Source organism: Ooceraea biroi, chromosome 1 (genome assembly GCF_003672135.1).
Source record: "Ooceraea biroi isolate clonal line C1 chromosome 1, Obir_v5.4, whole genome shotgun sequence".
In the NCBI taxonomy this organism is placed as follows: Eukaryota; Metazoa; Arthropoda; class Insecta; order Hymenoptera; family Formicidae; genus Ooceraea; species Ooceraea biroi.
Genome location: NC_039506.1, coordinates 16610144 through 16633174, shown reverse-complemented (window position 1 = coordinate 16633174; position 23031 = coordinate 16610144). Strand labels below are relative to the sequence as shown.

At 49.0% G+C, this 23031-nt stretch overlaps 1 protein-coding gene and 1 long non-coding RNA gene across 8 annotated transcripts in view; one reads left to right on the top strand and one right to left on the bottom strand.

The window, feature by feature from the left end:
* The window catches only part of LOC105274942, a 52242-nt gene that overhangs the window by 6389 nt on the left and 22822 nt on the right, over positions 1-23031 (bottom strand). For 5 of the 7 annotated variants that reach the window (XM_011331435.3, XM_011331436.3, XM_011331439.3 and 2 more), the window contains one exon: positions 6835-7054. In XM_011331435.3, coding sequence (XP_011329737.1) covers positions 6835-7054 — 220 coding nt within the window. Of the gene's footprint in view, positions 1-6834; positions 7055-19977; positions 22968-23031 lie in introns of those variants that run through there. The other 2 variants (XR_893152.3, XM_011331437.3) reach the window with 2 other exon arrangements.
* On the top strand, positions 7075-17737 carry LOC109610702. The gene is made up of 2 exons (XR_003406407.1): positions 7075-12476; positions 12617-17737. It is a non-coding gene; the product is annotated as an uncharacterized LOC109610702 (long non-coding RNA).

Sequence of the window (23031 nt, the reverse complement as noted above, 5' to 3'; positions counted from 1 at the left end):
GCAACTTTTTCCAAAGTCTAGACGCATTGCTTGACCGGACACCGAAATGTCGATTGCACCCTTCTCGAGATATCATGACCGTATAACAATCGTAAGACGGACTCTTTCCACGTTTACACGTCATCATGTAACGCGATGTAAAATCACGGGTCCTGTTAATTAAACGGTTGAGAACACCGTGCTCGATATCTCTCGATTGAGACCTTCATTTTATCAAGGAGGTACACGAAACAGTAACTTGTAAAACAAAGACCAACGCTGGATGAACACTAAAAGGCTCGGTCAAGCAAAACATCGTCCGGCACTAAAACTCGGTCGCGTCGTAAAACACACATCCCGCAGACATACGTCTCGGGAGAAGCGTAGTAGCGATAAAAGGCCCGATCCGCATCCCGTAGAATCGACTTTGAAAGGATCTTTCGGAGACGCCACAAAGTTCCCTACCCCACTATCCCGTGGGGAATACCCGCCGTCTGTTAATCGGCTTCTTTGTTTGCCGATGCTGCAACCGTGTCTAAAGAAGAGTCATCATTGATAAAAGTCAGCCGTGATCCGACTTGGGGGGACGAGTGCCAACGCGCGTAAAGGAGGATTGGCGGAGAGGCGATTACCGTTCTCGTCTCCGCGGTGTGCAATTGCCTTCGTAGAAACCATAAAATCTTTGGACTCTGTCGAAGCACCGAGCACAGCCGGATGCAGATTACAGCTACGAAGAAATCGCCGTCAAAAACAAACTGTAGGACCAGCCTGAAAAGAAGGCAAGGGAGTGTCACAACGGAGAGGGAATCCATCGCGCGTAGTTGTCCATCACCGTTACAACGTATTTAACCAGCTGACGATGCTCGCAATATTATTCCCACTCGTAAAACGATTCTCTCTCTCTCTCTCCCCCCAACGATCGACAGTTACTTTGATGACGTTTCAGGAATACCGAACGGGCATGGACCTAGCTCGTCCTTTCCCGCACGGTCGTTTTGCAATACGCAGACAGATTTCCTCCGTCTCACTCCGGCTCCCGTCTCGCTTTCATGAGGCACTAACCGTCCAAGGCGGAGTCTCTTTTTTACGAGCGACAGGTTCGTCGGAGTGGCAGCCACTTTGTTAAGTACACGCATCTATAACGGCGTGTTACGACGAGCGCAAGATCTACTCGCGTAAAGTGGATGCAAGCTTGCGAGAACGTTCAACGACCGATCGCGAGTCAATACGGGAGCCGTCGTATTCGCTGCTGGCCAGCTCTTGCCTCCTTTTTGTCGCCATTTCTGAGGCGCAACGACAAAATGTAATAAACGCGACTGGACACCGATAATATAATTATTTTATGCAATCTTAATTCCTCGGCGATGTTTGGCCGCCATTCCTCCACATTCCCCGACATTGACGAGCAGGCGAAATTCGCTCGTGTAGTTTATTCCTCGTGTCGTTCTCTTTGGGCTTTAATCTCGCGAATCCACGCGCTCGTGCTACGGAGGCTTTCCTGGACCGAGTCTCGCTTTCGAGATGATCTAGGTAGAATCCGAGACGAGCGGCGACTGCTCGGAAAGTCGTAAACGAGTCTAAGGAGACAGGCACGTAGCTAAAATGGAAACGGTCGTGGCGGTTGCGGACGAGGTGGGTGGAGGTTTATCGTCTGCCAGTAAGTGCCTCGCGGGTTCTCACACCTCGACGGGTTACCCCCGGGGCGCAGGGTGGGCAGACGGGGGAAAGAGACCGTAAAATCACGGTGTGGATACTTGAAATAATATCTATCCGCTCTCTGTGTCCCCGGCATAGCGATCGTGTTTCCATCCGTCAGGTATCGGCCCGATCGTCTGTTCGCGCCGAACTTTATCCGGTTCTCGCGGTAATTTATCGCCCACGGTCATCTTCTCCCTTTCTCCCCCGGCCGTACTGTTGCGCAAAAGAATTCGTTTATCGATCGCGAGCAGGTCGGTAGGAGGCTTTTTAAGCCCACCTTCATTAACGAGTCGCGTTATTCCGGGTGGACCCCGGTGGCTCCACTCGGCAAAGGTAGGTACGTCATATTTCATAGAGGCCCGGTTGTATTTTCGCGCGTATGACTTTAACTGTCGATGCGGACTTCGCTTGTATTTCTTCTCAAGTTTTACTGGCGCTAGGTCGACCGCTTCGAGCCGTAAACGTCAGTCCCCGCTAAAGCCCCGCATGCCGAGTACCTTCCTCAACCTTTCCTCTCAGCCGTCGCTTTCTTCTCTCTCTCTTTCTCCTGCTTCTTCTTCCTCTCTCTCTCTCTTCCTCTTCGTCTTCTTCGTCTTCTTGGTTTCCATGTCTCCGGCCCTCTTCGCCCTCTTCTTGCCTCCAAGCAACCGACGTCTTCGGCGAACACCATGCAAACTCGCCGGTCGGTTCCCCGGCCGCTGAAGAACGTCATTCTCTTGACGAGTATACTGACGAGATGGTCTGCACGGAAAGGAGTCCGCACGGAAAGACCTCGAACTTCTCTTCGCATATATTCCATGAGATAAAGCTTCGTGGCAACGGAATTTAGACGGCGCGACTTGCGTCATTCGCGTTTCTCATCTTTCATGTCCTCTTGGACTCGAAATATCCCGGCGAGTTCGAAATAGTTTGCTCGTCAATGGCACCTCGTCGTTAACTCGTTGAGGTCTCGTTCGACAGGGGTAGCCTCGGTAAAGGCACGTAAATCGGTCATCAGCCGCGAGGTCGATGCGAAATGCGTTTCAAAGCTCGCGAGTTCCGGAAACGGGTGAGAACCCGCGCTTTCGGAAAGTTTGTAGCGGGGGAGGAGGCGAGGTGATTTTAGGTTCGACCGGAAGACGTCGGTCCGTACCGTCACAGGGCCTTCATTAAGGATGCAATATGGCGGGTTTTCTGCCAGGCGAGCGAAGGGAGCGGAGCGCGCGCAGTCGGTCGCTTTTAAAAAAGTTACGACGAGGTTTATGGGGGTTTAATTGTAGCCCGCGACTGTGGTTAGAAAGTAGTAAAAGTCCTTTTGCCAGCCAAGCCGGGCCTGTTACACTGCTTAACGCTCTCCGGTTCTCGGTTACGTATGGGAAGAAACGATGATGAGAAAGGAGGAGAAGAAGAAGAAGCAGCGGTTCGTAGTTGCTCACGCACTTCAGCGCTGCTAATTATTGCTTTGTCTCGGGGAATTACGCCTCCGTTCTCTCAAAGAATAAGACCGACAGTCGCCCTCAAGGTCGGACATGTAATATATCGGAACGGCGATTCGATTCTTACACGGCGATGGTAATTTCGACGGCATTAATCGGCGTAAAATTATTTTGTCATTTTTCATGCAAAAATTTTATTTCTCTCCAACGAATCCGGGAACAGAAGTCGAGGAAAACTGCGCGGTGAGCACCTCACGTCGAAAATGCCACGGTCGCGTAACGTTTACTCTCGCTTGCCTTGTATTATATGTTTTATATAATATGAATTCCGATCGTGATCGTGAACGGAAATGACAACCGGCACGGCTTACTGGAGCGTGCATATTCTCAACATCGGGATCGAATTGATACGCGCATCGAAATTACAGCTCGCTCGCGGATACTTGCATTCGCGGCGATGCGTGCCTCGCGGACCACGACGCGGCATCTTTTCCCTCTTAACGTGTTTTACAGCGGATTTTCCGTTCTCGCAGCTATAAAATTGCCCGGCGATTTAACTAGCGACCGGTAGATTTACGCCCTTCGTAAAATTCACCGTGGAAAAAATTAACGCGCCATCATCTCGTTATGGTTATCTCCGAGCGAGGCCGGGCAGAGACCGCGAAATTCCGCAATATTTATTTTGGCGGAGGGGAGCATGTGGAAACACGTGCAATAAATGCGGCTTGACAATGCGACGTCAATGCAAACGAAGGAAGAACTGCCAAGGATGCACGATCGATCGCGCAAGTTTCGCAAGTTTCAGCTATAAAAACTAAACCTACGACCTCGCACATACATTTTGCATGATCGACAACGTGGCGAGGATAGATCCGCGGGGATCTAGCGAGATCATCGACATTCCGTGAGGCATGGGACCACTCGGACCTGGCTGGGGAGTCTGTCACATAAACCCTGGTAGTTTACTGCGCCCGGAGCAAAATAAGCGGGGGACCGGGGTGCGCCTCACTTACGACTTTGCAAGAACAAGAAGGCAGCAATGATGATGACGAGGTAGAAGGAGGAGGAGAGGAGAAGAGAAGGAGGAGAAGGACGTGAAGGAGAGAAAGAAAAAAATCCAGCGGTAAAGCTGTAAAGCGAACCGCGTTTACGAGAGTCGTTAAGGCCGCTCTGAGCGATCTGTCTGATTACATTGATGCTGCTTACTGCAAAAGCGGGACTAATCCTTTCGACGATTCGGCGAACGATCGTGCACTTATTAGGAGCAATCACGAATCCTCGCTCTCTTTCTCTCTCTTCCCCGTTCACGTACGCGTACGCAAAATCGACAACCAATCGATTTTTCTGCGCGTCAAAGTCGGGAGAAATGTTACGTGTCCTTAACGCACGTAATTGCTGTAATGAGTTGCTGCACGCAACGGTTGCCAAGGCCCATTTCGTCGAATCAATCCTTAATATAGTATAGACGGGAAAACGCTGAGAGAGATAGAGGGAGAGACGTATACGAAATATCCTTTCCCGAGGGAAAACTCGCGCTATGAGGGAGTCGCACTAGGATCCGTACTTGACAGAGTAGCGAGAGTGACGCGCAGATTGTTGGATTTGCATCGCGAGACACTCCGGGAATATGCAATGGACGGCAAAAACGTCATTGATGGGAGATGGCCTCTCAGTATCGCTTATCGTGTTCACCCCTTCCCCACGGGGAAGAAGCGGGGGAGGCAGAGAAATATACGAAGTGCCAAGGTGGTATCACCCGCTGGATTCCATCATCCCGCTCGATTCACAGGCGAGCGGGCGAGTCTGACGCGGGGAGGTCGATTTACTTTCAACAACCCTAATCACCGGCTGGAAGCAATCAGTATCCGAGATAGCCGACGATCCTCGCCGACGTTTTAATTACCGCTTCCATTTTCATATCTCGCAGTAGTATCGCCGCGCGCCGTTTAGCGAGGCCGCGCATTTTTAAGTCGTTTTACGATCGCCATTGCGCCGCATCGCATCTCGTCCCTCGTGCTGATGTGCCTCCGCCTCGTCGACTCACTCGGCTCCAACGCTCGTCTCGGCTCGGCACGGCGACGTGTTGCCCGAGTGCATGCATATGCGATAAATCTGGATTTCTTCGGCGCCAGGAGTTGACGTCCTTGCGTCGACTATCAGATCGTCTACGGGACGAAAGAAAGGGACAACCGGTTGATTTTAGCCGCGGCGGTTTTTCCGGATTTCTGCGAGCGCGCGTCGGTACCTCCCAGTCATTTCTCAGAGATGTCGGCGGCCATCAATCGAAATTAAGACGTTCGTGCACGCGAGGGCTCGGGTGAACCGCATTCTCGTCGCGAGGCGTCGTGATGACGCCGGAAATGCTGCGGTTTTTGCGGAAACGCCCCGACTGCCGGTCGTATTATTGCGAAACGTTATCTTCATTTCAACTGGATTCAGATACGGCCATGACGGTCATCACGCGTCAATTGAGAGAGGCCGACCGAACGTTTCGCTCGTAATGTAAATAATGTCACGCTTGAATGTTGCAGAAAATTGACATTACGCGTATCTCTCACGAGGGCTTATCGGAGAATATGCAAATCGCGGGATGCTGGTATCCTCGAAACGTATCTGAAATTAATCGATATTCGCCGTAATCTCTTCGGCGTGCCGGCGAAACGTACGGAAGCGAATTAAATGTACAACAAATACCACGGCGAGCTTATCTGCGGAGCAGCACGGGTATTTCCCTTGATGACCGTGATTCCGGCATCAGGTTCGAGTTCCTTACTCTCTCACGCGGACGGCGCGGCTATCTCCTCCAAATCGTCTAACCGACGAGATAGTCGGCTATCATCGGGAATAAAAATGGGATGCGGGGCGACTAGTACTCGTAAATTCGATTCTTTATAGTGTTTTCATCGTTAAAGCCGAGGATGCGGGCGGGCGCATCTTTAAGCTTCCGTACGGATTATTTGCGTCTCGAGAGGCGGTCGCTTTGATGAAGTTAGCAAAGTCTACACCGACGAAGAGGACTCGAAAATGCAAACGATCCGAGCAAACATATAAGCTCTCCGTTCTACACAGTTGAACACAGTATCGGATTGTCGGTACCAATTAGGATCTTTTTTGTGATACGAAAACCGGCAATGAAATTAATAATAACGCAGGTGTTATTTAATCACTGCGCAGCGATCTACATATGTAGACGAAAAGATGCGTGTTGTCGCTACCTCCTTGAATAATTACGCATGTCGAAATTAACTTTCCAATGAAAATTAATTTAATCGCGAAAGGGGAAAAATCGAATAATCGGTACAAGAAAGTGAGGAAGGAGGAGGAGCGAGGAGAAGTCTGGAGGAGGATAAGCGGCCGTTCTCCAAGTCTAAACGCCGTGATCTTCTCGGGTTCTCGGAAGGTAGAGCATTTTATGGCTTCGAATCTGTTTTATGTGCGCGGCGTGGAGTTGCGATCACGATCCTCTGATGATCTCGACGGTGCAGACAAAAGAGGAGCACCGGAGACCACGATTTATTCTACGACATATTCAAAAATGAATTCTTTTCTCACTCGTGGCACTCGGCATTCGTCATCCGCGCTACGTGCGAATCGCGTCACGATCTACGATCTTCCTTTTCTTTTTATTTACGCCGCGTGCAATTTATACATACACAATAGATTTCCGGTGCACGATTGTAACGGGCAAAAATGGCGGAAAATAACTAGTAACATCAAGCATAATATAATGAAGCGGACTTACCAGTGATACGGTGCCGGAGAAGTCTCAGCTGGCGGGTTGTCAGGGCACGGAGGCGTACTTAACGTGTTGGGGGGCCTCGTAATTGGCTGGAATGAATTCTGCGGTATTCCTATTTCAATAGGATACAACCCCTCATACGTCGGTGTTTCTAGGGGGCGCGGCAGTATCGGGTAGTAGTAGTAGTACCGGAGATAGTATTCCTTCACCGTTTCCGAGATTACTGATTCCGAAAAACAGAAAGAGAACGCACGTTTACTCGCTGTTGCGGGCCGGCGAAAAATTCCTGCATATCTGCATATCTTATTTTTCTAATTATCGTAATCATTGGCTGGATGCGCTGGGCGCGCGTGGAAATTCTCCACGCTCGCAATCGCGATAATGCCGCGTAAAATGCTCGCGGCCGCAAAGCGACGCGCTGCTTCGCTCGACAGTTACCGCTTTTGTGCTTTCATTGCTTAATTGGCAGTATTTAATTTTAATTGTTACCACTCCCGCGGCCGGGAATAATGAATACCGTTCACTGTTGAGTCTCCTCCCCGTCCTTCTCGGCCCCTTATTAGCCGAGCTGCTTGCGCTGCGTCGAGCGTTACGAGCTACGCGAGCATCATAACCGATCTAAATTAGTTGTTGCCCTCTGATTGCCGGGGTACGCCTCTGGCACCCCGTTGAAACGAACCAATCTATGGCGCTCCCTCGAACCGGCCAGATATCGCGTACAATTTGCGTTTCACGTTCCGCTCCGGAGATTTTCATATCGCGCGAAACGCGCGAGTGGATAAAGCCAAACAGCATCGATTCTCTCATTCGCGTAAACCCGACTTGAACATTTCGAAATCAATTCAACGAACAGACTCCGGTGCTCCGACGAGGATTTACGGTTTATCACGTGACAAGAAAAAGAAACGAGCTATCAACGTGCTCCAAGGGGGGAGTATTTTTATCTTTTCATTCGGAGCATAAATTTCGTATGACAGACATAAATTACGCGTTAAATTATTTAATCGCGACGGGCACTCTCTTATCCGACGCTCTTATCCACACACGCGGCGATTACAAGGATGCTCGAAAATTGCGGTGAATTATGCGCGAGATTGCGGAATTTATTACACGCCCACGGGGGAAAAGAAAAAAAAGAACAGCCGAGAGAAAAAGAATGTTAAATGTCGCCGCGCCGCGCGACAGTTTCAATTCGCGACGCGAACACGAGGATTCTCACTTAAAGCCGATAATTGGCGGTTCAGCATGTTGCGGGCGACGTTGCTTGATTGCGAGGAAGCATCGTCGCCGATGCTTGATGCGAGGCGATTTATAACGCATCTGTCACGCACCGGCAACTTTAGAGAGAAATCGCATCTGCATACTTGTTCTTAAATAGATTGCGTTTATCCATTTCTCGCCGGGAAGGGTAGCCGACGAGATTCACCTTCGATGCTCGAAAATTCGCGAGTCTCATCGCGCGCGTTGCTGATCCAGCCGATTATCATGACGATGATCGCCAACGTCTCGTGAATCTCGGGCTGAGGAATTATTTTGCAAACCGTCTCTTGCGTAACGCTTGTTCGGTATAATGCATCCGAGAGAAAAATAGCATTCTGCAAGAACAATAGCGACAGCACACATCGCAGCTCGAGCTCACGATTATTTTCTCGTTTTCGCTTTTGTATAGATTGTATAGATTATATTTATATAATAAAAGGATATGCACACAATAACGAGGACTATAATGACTCTAATCAGAATAATTTTAACTTAATTTAAACGAATGATCGAAGCTGTATGGAGCTTCGAAAATTCTTCGACTCCAGTGATCCCATCCTTTCCCGCTCTTCTTCACGGAGAAGCAACAATTTAACGATAAAAAATCGCAAGATTGCGTGCGAGATCGATGCAAACGTACGATGTGCCGGTATGTATGTGCACAGCTATCGCCACCCGTTCCGCATGTCCAGCAGCAATCTGGATTATTTGCCAAGGGTTGCATAGCAGTCACGCTTGGGGCGCGCAACAATTTTCTTCGCGGCAACATCTCGTGGTGTTTTGCAACGGCTGCACGTCCGAAACATTATCGGTTACTCCAGCATTTACGCCATGCACCTCGGGCAACCGGTGCGATTATCAACAAACTCCGCTCGCGAAAGAAGAGAAAGAGAGGGAGAGAGGAAGGGAGGGAGAGTGTATTCTCAAGATTTATTATGGATCTCGGTTTTCTACGTGCGTTCACTCCCGTCAACGGGAGAACCACGTCGGCCATAACCGAGAAACTTTCCGAGACGCGTCCGCGCCAGATACGTGCAATTATCTACACGCGTGTACGGATAATAATCTGATATCGCGTGGTATGCATTATAAAAAACCCATTTATTACGCAGGTGCAAAGTATTATAATAGACACTGGATGTAGCGCACTTTCCGTTACGTTTTTCCAACATTTAATGATGGTGCGCGTAAGTCATACGGTAAGAAATGACAGACGTCCGTCAGGAAAAATTGCAAACGCGTTCGTTACAAGAGGCATTATAAAAAGTTTCTCTTTCTCTCTCATGATATCGAACATTGTGAGTGTCTTTGCCGTACAAACGGATAATTAAAAGATACAAGCATATTCGAGTCCGTGTCGTATTGCAAGCAGTCGCTTTCACCAGGCAGAATGGAAGAAGAACAAGAGTCACATTTGGCAATCTGGTAATTGGGCAAATTTATTGCGCATACACAGAGACACACGAATAAGTACGCGAAATTACATTCCCGATAGATTCAGCCGCGAGTGCTGGCTCGCGGAAGCAATCAGTACGAAAGTTGCCGGTCAAAAGTATTAATCCTTTCGCGAGATCGCGGCGGACGAGCTCGCGTCTCGGCGACCTTTCGGACGCGATTCACGCGATGTGGGAATGATTTATCTCGGATGCACCCGGGAAGATGAATCCGACCAACGGTGGAGTACCCGAGTAAGCCGGCCGTAAAAATATCGCTTGCCTCGTAAATTACATTCTACGGCGCAGCCTTGCGTTACACGCTCGTCTCGGGGGCCCGATCCTCCCGTCTCCGCGAGAGATATTTGCAATGAAGCGGGCTTTTTAATACCGCCTGGCTCGCATGTAAACAGCGATACGTGAAACGCGAATCTCGCACGGCGAAGCCTTGACGCACGAAAAACACCTGCAGCCGTAACGAGAAAAACTGCGCTTGAGAAATGATCCAGCGATTCGTAACGCTGCTCGACAAAGAGAAAACAAGAGTACAACTCGGTCGGCTCGTAAAAAGCTTCTCTCTCTCTCTTATGAGTTTCATTAATTTTATACATAATAAAGCGAATCCGCCGCAAGTAATGGCGCAAGTCGTCCTCGGGAAAGGCCAGTGCGAAGTACAAAAGCGCGGTAGCGGTAAACATCGCGCGGGCGATCATGACAGATGAAAATAATCGCAGAAAATTAAGATTCAATGGGAAACGTACGGGGGGAGGTACCGATGATTTCAACGTCGCGATGAGCACCACGAGCACGGGTATTATCGAATGCAAACGTGCTCAGAATAGGATTTGCAGCTGCGCGCTCGTTCTCCGGCTTACTTAATCGCCATAACTTCCGCTCGGATTTACGTGACGTCACCTCCGACGTCGGTCGCGAGGAGAGCAAGGCGATACCGAGCCAAAAATATAATAAAGCTCGCCGGACTCTTGGCATCGTTTTATCGACAATGTCGGATCGACTTTGCGGCGCGTCTCGCGTTAAGCTCTTATCGATCATTCGTTTATCCGCGATTACGGTGCGTGTCACCGTACGTTTGTGGTAGCGTGCTGCTTGAGCCTTCCTCATTCATCCCTTAATCCCGATCTCGGCAATTTCGCCTCGATAAACTGTGCGTGCACCGAACGGCGAACGGCGAACGGCTCGCTCTCCGCGAGCACATGCATTCTGCCCGCATTGAAATTACCGGTTTTCTCGATGAGGATATTATTATCCATCATAAAGCCATCTGCCGCGTACCGCGACACACATCGCGGACTTATGCGTGTGCATCGAATACGCGAAGCTGCAATTTGCTAAAACGCTGTCATTCGCGATGAACGCATAGTACTTAGATGTGCTGAAATAGTTTATGCAGTCCTCGCGAGTCCACCGTTTCGACCGCGTCGGTGTAATTTGCAATGTTAATTGCTGTGCCCGCGACAGGTAAAATCTATTAATTTGCAAATTGCAGAGTGGCCGTGAAACGTCCAGGGAAAATCTGTTCCCGTGTCAGTCCTTCATCCTTCAGCAGATTATTTTATACGACTGCAGAGTAAAAAAATAACACCGGATACGAAACCGTTTTCTTGATGAAGCAGAAAGGAACATCGAGATATCGGCGAAACGGATAAAGCAACGGGGGGAGGGCAACGCGAGAGACGGCGTCCTGACCGGCACACGCAACCCCCTTTACGCACGTTAAAAGTGAACGGCCATGCGTGATGCAAAAGTTGTAATATTATTCGAAAGTCTTTCAAAGTTGAGGCGGTTCGAACGGCCGGTTTTACGACGGGGCACCGACGTCGCACAATGCCGGTCCTAGTGGTTTTACATATCGTAAAGTGCGTGCACGCGCGAGCTAAGGAGCGCATATAAATCGGCTTGCCTGCTGTTATGTCTCCTGCGTGCAAAGGGCCGTTTACCATTTTATGCTCTCGGGGCCTTTAAGTCCTTTTCCGGCCTTCCTTCTCTCCCGTCCCGCCTGGCGCGAAAGTCGAGTTTTGAACGCCAAGGAGAGCAAAAAGTCACCGGAACAAAATTGAAATTGCCGAGATCGAGATTAACGGATGAATGAGGAAGGCTCAATTTGATAGAAGCTCGACGAAGAAGGCACCGACGTCGTTTCGCGAATTGTTGATGACGAGCTGATCAAGTTTCCTCGAAGCAGATTGTCGACGAAGGAAAAAGACCGAATCGATTCCGTGTGAAAGGAGCATCGAATAATATTGCTTGCTTGGCGCACTTTATTTCCTTGTGCGTTGTAAATTATGCGATATGCGAGATACGAGTCGTGCTCCTCATAAACAAAGTTCCTCGGCAAAAATAAAACGCGCGTAAGCTCAGCACTATGTTACTCCTGATTTGAATAAGCTGACCGTGAAGCGTGCATTGTTATCGAACAACAGCGTGCGAGCGAGCAATCATTTAAATGTAAAGCCAATTAAGTCTGAGGCAACATGAAGAGGATACGCGTCGTTTTCGCGTTTAATAAGGAGCGCGTCGGGCCCCGTAAACACAAGGGCCCAAGAAAAAATTTAATTACGTTAATTATTAATAGAAATGACGGATACAAGTAGGCGCTCCGTCTATCAGTGAATTATCCAGCGCGATCTGCGCGATAACGGACAAATTGCGTGTATCAGGCACGCACTGCGAGTCATACATCTCCGCGGAAATATTCGATTCGCCGGTTAGAACGCATCGAATGCTCGCCTCGGTTCGGCTTGGCGTGGATGTAACCAGCATGAGATCATTATTTAATTCGCGCTGTACTCGACGAACTCGTGAGATTCACGTTGCGTGCACGTGCGTGTTACATACGTACGTGCGGCATAATGAAACATTCGTGTCTCGTGATATCGTCCCGTACAAGCGTACGCGCGATACCCGTGTGTGCCCCGGATACACACATAGGAGGTATGTATCTCCTCGCGACCATTAAATTCGCGTATCTACTTTGATTGCGATCCGTGACGCGCAGGAATTTTATTTCGAGCTGCGTGATTATGCGGGGGGACTATACACGTTACATCGGTGCAACGATAAATGCTTCTCAGGCAGCTGTGCAGGTTGTCAGCGTGACAGGACACGTGAGAAGGAAGGACCGACCTCGAGTACGTAGGACGGGACCGCTGAAAAGGAACGCGACGTGATTTTCGAGCCATGCGCGTAAGTATAAATACGTTGCAGCTTCGAGAATACTATCTAAGAAAAGCTTCGCACGTCGCACACATTATATATAGACATCGTCCTTGCACTTTATGCGCGCGATCGTTCTCGTCGTCACCTGCATCCAAGGCGGCGGCGGCGGCGATGACAACGACGATTTATTCGCGTGCGCGTCCAACAGTGTGTGTACTCGTCTCTCCCGTCCGTCCGCGCGTGCATGTGCAATTATATCGCATGCGAGAGCGATTGCCAATCGTCAAACGTTCTGTCAGATTTGTCCGAATGACGAGACGCAATTCGCGACGCAGTATACGGCCTGCGTTATTGCACGCGTTGCACATCTTATAGGCTCTGCGACCGGATGAGCGTTTGCAGTGCTAGATAAGATAAATGCGCTTATGCACATCGCTCGACCGTCACGTACATAGTTGCCCGTAATGTCAAGGAAAAACGCCGAGCCGCGCCTCGGAGGCCCCTTCGGCCGCTCCGACTCGTCGCCGCTGCTCGCAGACGCGGACGAGCGCGCTGCAAGCGCGCGATTGTACGTGCGCACCGTTCCCTGTCCCCCCCTGTCCATGGTGCTGCAAGTGCAACCGTGTCTGTCTCCCGTTCTGTTCCGTCCCGTCATGTCTGTCCCCATCTCCTTTCTTGTCTTTCTCTTCCTGTTTCTCTCTCGCTCTCTCCCTCGTTCTCCGTTTCTGTCTGGCAGCTTGCGGTTATGCAAGCTCACGGCATACATTGCCAATTTTCTCGACCCACGACTGACTCAGTTTCATCCTCCCTTCCTCCCCCCCCCCTCTCTCTCTCTCTCTCTCTCTCTGTGTGCGACTCCACTGCTCGGTGACCACGATGGACGGAGAGACGGACGGATGGACGGGCGAACGGACGGAACTCCTCCAAGCGTACCCCGTTCTTTAATAAAAAGGCAGCGACTTCTTCCTCGCTCTCGCACCGTGCACCGTGTCTAAGTTACACATATTAACTCGTCCGTGCAGACTGCAATTGCAATCTTCCCTCTCGTTTTGCTTCCGTTCGGCTTCTCGCGTTCTCCTTCCGTCCCGCTCCCGCCATTCCTCTTTGTCCTCTGAGTTTCTCTTCTTCCCTTCCCTCCGCCATCCGTTTCTCCGTCGCTCCTCTCCTCATCCTCCGGAACCACTCACTGGTTCCTTCTCTGTCACTCTTTGGCGCCGGTTTCTCTCCAACTCGCGCGACTTCTCTCTTCCTCGTGCGTGCCTGTCGTGCCGTCTCACTCGCACGGAGAAATGTGCAATTCAGGGCCGTACAAATCCCGCGGCCACTTCAAGTCTCGGCGCGCCGAGACCGATTCCTCTTGCTCGCTGCGCGGATTTTGCGAACGCGCGCCGCGTTGCCGCGCGATTTACGTGCGTAATCGCGCCGGCTACATGCACGATAAATCAGTAATAATCGATGCGGGAGTATTAATATATCGCGCAGGCTAGCTGGGGGACAACACGACGCAATAAACAACGCAACAGTAACCGGGCGTTACGTCTGCACAATAAAATTAACGATGCCGTAAAAGCTTTATAGTTTTGTGCGGTGGCGCCTTTCGCGCGTGCGGCAATAATTTTAATTAGTTAATTGTCGGGAATTTTCATCTATTGCCTGTCATCCGAGCGAGCGTTCACGCGGGGGTAGCTCTGTATCGATCGTGTCGCACCGAGACTGTCCTTGAGGCGCTTTAGTTGGAGCGATTTTAAATCGCCTTTTTCAAGGCGGATTATTTTTAATAAAAGTTGACGACGTGTTACTCGTTTAATTTGCAGACCCCCAATGTTTTCGGAAAATCAAGGGTAGAAATAAAACATCCTCGTACGAGCACGCAGTGGAAAATATGTCTGCACAAGTGTTGCAACGTGTGCCCAAATGGGAGTGGTGCGGCGGGAGCCTGATCGCGGCGCGTAAAAGCGGAAATAAGTAAGTCAGGAAATCGAGAAATCTAAAGTTGAACAGTCGCACCGCCGCGTACGTGCCGCTGCAGCGCCTGACCAATAACACGTGAAATTAATCCATGGCTAATTTAAGCTCCAACCGCGTACGGCCACGTCCTACGACGAGCACTGGAATGGCTGCTCACCAACGCGGATCGATTCGAGAAAGAAGAAAAATTGAAAAACGCATTATCGACTGATATCAAGCTGAATCAACTAAGATTTTCAGCTCAAGTACTCGTAAAATTCGAGGAATAAAAAGGAATTGCGGAAAACAATTTCCCGACGGAAATGATCGGCTCGCATTCGTTGCATATTTCCTGAAACAACCGCGCTACGTTTATTCGAGTTTTCCTCAGAATCGAGTCGCCGAGGAAATTTCTACGAGACACTCGCGATAATCACACAGTCACCCTATCGGGTTATCGAGAAAAAAAGCAGCGTACGGCGGGGCCGTGATTTTTACGCGCGATAGAGATAAGATGGGAATGGCATGATTCTAACGGTACTGTCGGCATTCGAAAACGACCGTGTCGATCTCGATCCGGTTGAAAACGTGATATGAGGAAAACTTGACGTTAATTATAACGGTCGTGCGATAACCACGTGTATTTTTGTCGGCGTGCAAATGTTCATTTGGAAGCGGTGGTAGATGCGCTATAGATACGAGATGGTAACGCAGATTCGTCGAGGTATTCGATCGATTTACGCACAAATACACATGAGAAATGTCAGTGGCTCGCAAAAGCCGATCTACGACCGCGATCCGCGATCTGATGCACCGCAAAGCGCATACGGTCCTGTTGCGTCGTACATTCCATTCGTCTTCGTCTAAGAAGCAAGCGCCTCTCTCGCGCTCGTCATCTTCATTGCGACATTACATGCAGCTCGCACCGCAAAGTTCATCTCTCTCTCTCTCTCTCTTTCTCTTGGTGCCTCTCGCGCGATCAATCCGCGATCTCGTCACGTACGTCCGTACATCGTCTCGTGTGTTCAATTGTACTCGATATTATCTTTCTGCGTCGGTTTTTGCACTTTCGTATTTCTTTTTAGAAGAGAAGAAGAACGAGAGAGAGAGAGAGAGAGAGAGATGCCACGTGCAAACTTGGAACATAACTCGCACGATGCGTTATCGCGGACATGTCTACTGCGTCGTAACGACGTCTGACGCTATTGCGTAACTCGAATTATTATGCCCCTACCCACCCTTCCCCGGAGCGATATGCACGATCGTTATTATTCTCGCTCGCAATCGCGCAAAGGGAAACGAAGAAAAAAGACAGAAATAAGGACACATTCGAAGGTGTTCGTTGAAACTCGACTCTGATTTCGCTGCAGCTGCAAGTCGCGGCAAGTGTTGCACGGCGAAGTGCTCGCGGTACAAGGAAATGCCACCAAGGTCGACGGGTAAATTTGCACAGCTCCGCCGACTTATCTGTTTATTTCTATGATTATCGTTGTGCCTCGTATCGCGCTATCAAACTATCAAAAGCCGTCGTGTATTCGTGCCTGCGATATAATAGATACGTGCGCGCGTTCTCCGTCCCGTTCGTAGCCGCTGTTTCTCGCGCATCTTCTCCGCGCGATCACATTCCGCCCGCGTCTGCTTAGTAATTTCATCAATCTTCTTTTTCGCTCTCATTTCGCTCTCCTACTTGCGCTACTCTCTCTCCCGCCATTTATTATATCTCGCGCGATATCTCTCGCTCTATTTCACACGCGCGCCAAACAACCGAACGAGCGAGCTAGCTCCTTTAATTCCACGCGCGATCAAACGGACGCGAGTAAACCAATATCACGCGGTCGCCCTCGGCGAGGGAGACACTTCTCCTCTAAAATTTCTCTCGATAAATTTCATGAATCGCGATTATAATGAAATCGCGCACTTGCGGAAAACATCACCGCCGACAAATGTTGGCAAACGTTTCCCTAAGTGCGAATTCTGTCCCGTCTCGGTGCAAAGTCGAGTATCGGCCGACTGGTCCAGCTCGCCTCGCGCTGTTAATTCCGGGGGGCAGGATTCTAGACACGAAAAGGGTTGCGGTGATTATCATCCGGCACTCCGCACGCACGCAATCCTCGTCGTCCGCGTGCGTCCGCCCGCGGACATCTCCTCGCACGCCACGTCGCGTGAGTGCCAGGGAAGAGCGAGTGCCAAGGTGGACACAAATGTGTGGTCGCTCTCGCAACAGTATGCAAAAGTTGTAAATGTCGCACGCCGCGCGAGTCCTCGCTATAAACGATACCGAAAAAGATCCGCGCGACATCGCTGCCGGCGCAGTCCATCTAATTCCGTCCGTGACCGCGTCCCGTTTCTTGCCAGACGGACCGAGAAAGTGGAGACATGTCGCGTGCAACAGGTTCCCGAGAAATCCGCGGGAAGCGCGAAATATCTTCGTCGTCGTCGTCGTCGTGCGGAACGGATTGGCGCGGTCACGCTTGCCGCGCGCGCGCGCGCGCGCGTGGATGTCAATTTTTGGGAGAAAATCTGGCGCGACGCCCACGTTCCTCTTCACTGCAACTTTTCCATAAAAATCACTTCTCTTTACACGCTGGCGTGCTTGAATGTCTGAAGAGTCGTGCCTCTCCGCTCCGTTCCTCGCGACTTGGAGTCTCGGTCTGTCTTTCAAAATCAACCCTGCAATTCGACGTCGGTTTGTGTAACTTTTTGCTGCGATCCCGAACGTCACGCAATGAGCAATTGATTATGATGAAATCGCGATAATTGATCCATCACTAACAAGTTTCCCAACGGCCAGTGTTTTAAGAGGCGGATTTACATTCGACACACGATGCAACCATGACATCGACACTACTTCACGTGATTGCTTAATTCGAACAATGCAATCAAGTGAATCGACGACTCCGCCGGCGTCTGACAGCCGAATAATTACACGGCACTAGTCACTCTAATTAATTGCGGCGCGATCGTATCGCTGCAGACTTTGTTGTCGCGCGTGAGATTGTCAGTTCATCCCGACGTCAACAAATCGCGCAATTACGTTTTTGTGTACTTGTGCGTACTCCTTTACCAAGAATCCATTTTTTACTCAAAAATAAAAATATCTATCATCGTACGTTTTCTTTGTCCAGCTGTGTCACGTAAAACGCGCGGAAACCGCGTATTGCCACATTAAAAACCCTGACAACAAATGAAGGAGAACGTTGCCTTCAAATAACAAACAAGTTCAATTTTAAGTCATGTTCACGTTACCTTTAAAAGTCAAAGTACGAGTCGAGGTTTGTGGCATTATATGCTAATGCGGACGCATTATCGTGCCACGTAATTTACCGACGAGCAAGTGACATTAAACATGAAAATAGAAAAAGTTTTAACGCGTGTTATATATGCGCAGTGCGGAAGTAATGCTTTCAACATATGGAGAATATAGTCACCGATGTAGTGCTCTATGCTCAATCGTCATTTTCCTTTAAAGGGTTGTAAAGGGCGCTCGTAACGTTTAAGGAACGTTTTAGCCAATTTGACGTTGCTGTTATAGTTGAATTACGAGCTATAGACAATTGCGAATAAAATTATGAATGTTAACTGACCGATTCTCCCCCGTTGTAACGACGAACCCGTCTCGACGTGCGAATAATGCATGTGCGACGCTTTCCATCGCGCGCATCGAGGAAGTCGCGAACGCGATGCCGGCGACCGACGCGGAAAATTCAAACGCGATAATTATCTATTCGCTCGTGGCATTCAGTTTCGCGTGTTCGTGCAAACGCGGCACGGCATTACGTAAGCCTTAAATAAAACTCTTGAACGTGTACGTGCGCGCACCACGCGCGCACACGTGGACGCGTTAATTCTCTCTCTCTCTCGATTCTGTGCATCGCTCGATCACATGTTCATCACAGTTCGTCGCATGCAAAAACGTGTCATGCCTTGTCATGTCGTGTTCCGCAAACATCGTGCTATGAGGGTTTTCAACGATGCCGTCGCAATCACGCTGCAATGCATATTTGCAATTACAATATAAAGAATAATCTCTATGTAACGCCAGTATCTGCCCTTTCGATCTTCGATAGATAGCTACGGTCAAGGCCTCCGTCATTCGAAACGCACGTATTCATTCAGCCTTGCACTTTCGACCAGAAAACATCAAGAAAACGTGAGCGTCGCTCCGCGGCTTCTGACAGCCGTTACTTTTTGCAGCTTTTTCGATTCACGCACCTACGATCGACACGACGTGCGAGGATCGACAAAAAATTTCCCCAACCATATCGCATATCGCGATGTCGCCCGTTCCCGTATCTCTCATCCTCGCGCGTCTTTTCGCTCGTTGTCGATCCGCGGACGGAGCGGCTGTTCGAAGCGGATTGACCGGAAGCCTAGAGGAATAAAAAAAGAAATCCTTCTAGGTAAGCGAGATGAGATGACGAAGTCTGAAGATGACGGTCAAAACGACCGAGAACAACTCGATTTACGACCGGCTGCTGGCCGTAATCGGGCGGCATTGTTGCGCGGCGATTACTTTGCGCGCGCTTTACGCTCGCGCTAACTATGTGGCGGCGACCGCATTGATATGTGCGAGCAATTAAGGCAATCGCCGTGCGCACATTAGTATCGCTGACTCATTATTTACAGCAGACCGGCAGTCGTTGGTGGCTGCACCTTGCCGGTTACCGTTCCTTTCTTGCGCGGCGATGCATCCTCGTCGCTTCACCTCTGCAAGCAGGAGCGTCATTAATCTCTGACACGTGCGCGGAGGTGCGGACACTCTCTATTTAACGGAGTATCATTCCGACGCGTTTAGGCGCGTCCGACACGCGCACCCATAGATCAAGACGCTCACTAAGAGACGCCCTGGAGAGATCATCAAGGTGTCGGTAGCAATTGATCCGATCAATCAGGACGTCAAGCAACCCCATAAGATCTGATCGATTCGTACTCCGCGTAATATTCAGTATTGGATCGTGTCGATCGTAGTCTGCGTTTAATCAAGAGAAATTTCGTCATCTCTTGATTGGCATTTGTACGTTGACGTGTTAATAGTTGAGTTACTTTGCCGAGTTTCGCGTCGCAGTATGCTTGACATTCGCGCAAATTTCCAGCTCTGCATACCAGCTATCAGCTATTAATAACGTAACGTTAGTAAGTGGCACTGGACGCTACGCCGTATGAAACTGTTAATCATTCGTTCGTGCGACCGTCGTTGGAATGTCACTTTCTGCGTCGATTTTAAATGCAGCCGTTTGTCCGACCGGACAAACAACATCGAAAACTGCATCGATTCTCTTGAATTCGGGAGAGGCTATTAAAATATGAAAGGAATGGAAACATAAAATAAGTATTGCCGTTTACTTGGTAACTTACTGTTTGCTTGGTTTAACAATAATAAAGATACAAAAGCCACGGACGTCTTAATGAAAGCCTTAATTTATGCAAACCGAGATAATAAATAATAATTTAACACTCATCTGTTCTGACAATTTTCCGCTCATTATGAGTCTCTCGAAACAAGTGCTGTACGCATTTACCGCTCATTACGAGTCTCTCGAAACAAGTGCTGTAAACGACAAAGCCCTAAGGCATTGGGTTTTATCAGTAGGTGGCTCAAGCGATTTATAATGATTAGGTAGAGCAATCGGTAGTCAAACTGACTGTTTAACAAATTGTGCTGATTCTTTTTTTTTCTTAGTTATACTAACGTGCCTCCTCAGAAGGATCTCTTCTCGAGGGGGACGTCACGAAAAGTAAAGAGTTTGTTATTAAATTCTACTACGAAGGCACGTGCCACCGATATTCTTCGGACTACTTTAAGCGAATCTTAACGGATTCTCGATTTTAAGGCTTAACACTTTCACCGTGACCACCATTTACATAACTCGCTTTGATCATCCGCACTGTGCTTGCCACGGTGAAAGTCTTAATCGATGCGGCACATGCGCTGCTAAAAATGACAAAAGCTGCACAAATGACAGTCTCGATTTTTTCTCGAAATGCATGACAAATTCAGTATTGGGAATCCACGAGTGCCGCGATGATTCCAAAGCGCGGTTGAGAAAGGGAGCAGCTGAATTTGTCTGGCATTTCATTTTTAATACTAAATTCCAACAAGAAAATAAGCAACGTAACTATCGCGTAGACGCGATCAGCGCCCGCGAGCCACGGGAGATATTACGTCGTACGCAGTGACATTTCTACGAGAGATTGCATCGTGAGGCTGATCAGATATGTGCGCGTCACGTGGCTGATTGCGATACGAATCGCCGACAATTTCATTGCCGAGTGCGACATTACAAATTTAGCACCGCCGCGGATTGTCGGTCGTCCAATAAAGTAACTCGCAACGGTTCTAGGCGAAATGACCAGTGATCCGGAACCGAAGCGATTTACAAGGTAGGAAGGAAGGTTTTGTCGGAGCACATTGATTATCCACGGCTATGGTTAGCAAAAACATCGTACCTTTCTCCGACGCCTTGGGCCGCTTCTCTCGCTTCGGGATAATCCACGACCGGATCTACTTCATTTATCGCTCGATCTCGGTGCCCTTTTTGCCACCGAAACTCGAATCTTCGAGGTGTTCGTCGATCTTGAAGCGAATTGATTCAATGATCGGTTTTCTTTCCGAATGCTTTTAAAATCATCATTTGCGTGTGTGGGATTGCAAATCTTCCGCGCTTGGAATCGGCTGATTCCAAACGGCGACCTTGAGAGTGACGACCGAAAAGACCAGCGACGCAATGGCGAAAATCATTTTCGGTTGGCCGGTATCCAGCGGCGGAATTTAGTAGTCGGCAGCAGGGACGTCGTGTAATCGCCGCTACATTATATTATAATTGCAGAAATATCCGGTAACGACTCCCACTTGGAGCGTGCACGCGCGCTCGACGGAGAGTATTTTAAGCGATAAGTGGCTACGGTAACGCACGTTACTTTGTACGTCAGAGCGTACGAGCACGATCGTACCGATTTAGCCGCGCATAAAGTGCACCAACCACACGAATCACTCAAGCTGGATTCTCGCAATTCATTGATCTTCATGACCCTTCTTCAGCGGCAGGTTCCATCGTCGAGGTGCAGTCGCACCTTTACACCTCCACGTCGCTTTACACATTCGTCACGGGGCAAGATACCCGGAAATGTATTTATCTCACTACTGAGACTTGCTTCACTGCGTATTATTTATATAATTTTGTGAAATATGCGGAAACCAGTTGTGAAATGCAGTGTGAGCGACAAACGGCGTTCTTCAAATGTCGATATGATCTGGACACTGTTGCTCCTTGACAATTCCGATTGTAGAATTGTATAAAATTGTTGGCAACTTGAGCGAGCAGCACAAGTATCTCATTTGCAATATTTTCCGGTGCAGAAAGATGTGATCTTCAGGTGTACATGATCCTCGCTGGGACTCGCGTGCGTGCGAAAGCAGACGAGAAATTTTCTGCGAAGCGTATCACTCCGCGAGAAAGAGAGAGAGAGAGAGAGAGAGAGAGAGAGAGAGAGAGAGAGAGAGAGAGAGAAGACAAGTCGGCAGCGAAATTATAAAAACGTCGGGCGTATGTAGGACTCGCGCTCGTCGTGGGATACTTGCATACTTGAAGCGCATCTCACAGCGCGATACCAAACAGGTTCTCGTGTTTACGCGTTCTTCGGCGAGGTGGTATCTTCCGTGATGGGACCAAAAAGTTTTCTTCCGAGACGAGGATACCGCAAGATGCCCCATTGATACTTCCCTTACCACCACCTCTTATCTCCCCCATAATTATCTTGGCGTGTCACGATCATCTCGAGCGTGATCGTCATTTATTCGGACGTTCGTGCGCGGATAACAGTGCATTCTCGGGTTCTCAAATATTTATATGCCGAATTTTAATGAAATTCAAGTCGATTCACTCCATTAGCAGAGCTCTCGAGAATGGAAAACGAACACGCCCGATCCACTTGTGCCAACTATAATTGACCGCTGCGATATCCACGAATGTCCGATATATCTTCCAGTTGTGTTGTGTATTAGTCTCGATTACAAAATTTACAGAACATGTATCTTCACCGTGGTGTAATTAAAAACAGTTTCTCGTTGTTGCTTTCATCGTTACTTTTACGGCAATTTTGTTACTAAATATATGCCGTTATCGAAAATCATAGATTTTTCAGTACTTTGAAAAGAGCAGATCGATGTCAATGAAAATTTCACGATTGCGTAAACAATTCAAGGTGGAAACAGAAAATAGATAAATAAAAATCGATCTGTCGAATGCATAATTATGAATACTACAATCATGTCCCGGACAGTAGTTTGACGAGTAATTTTCGGGAGATGAATTATCGTAGCTACGAAAACAGAAAAATTCGAGGATCAATATTTCTATGATATAAATTCAAATTAGACGACTCA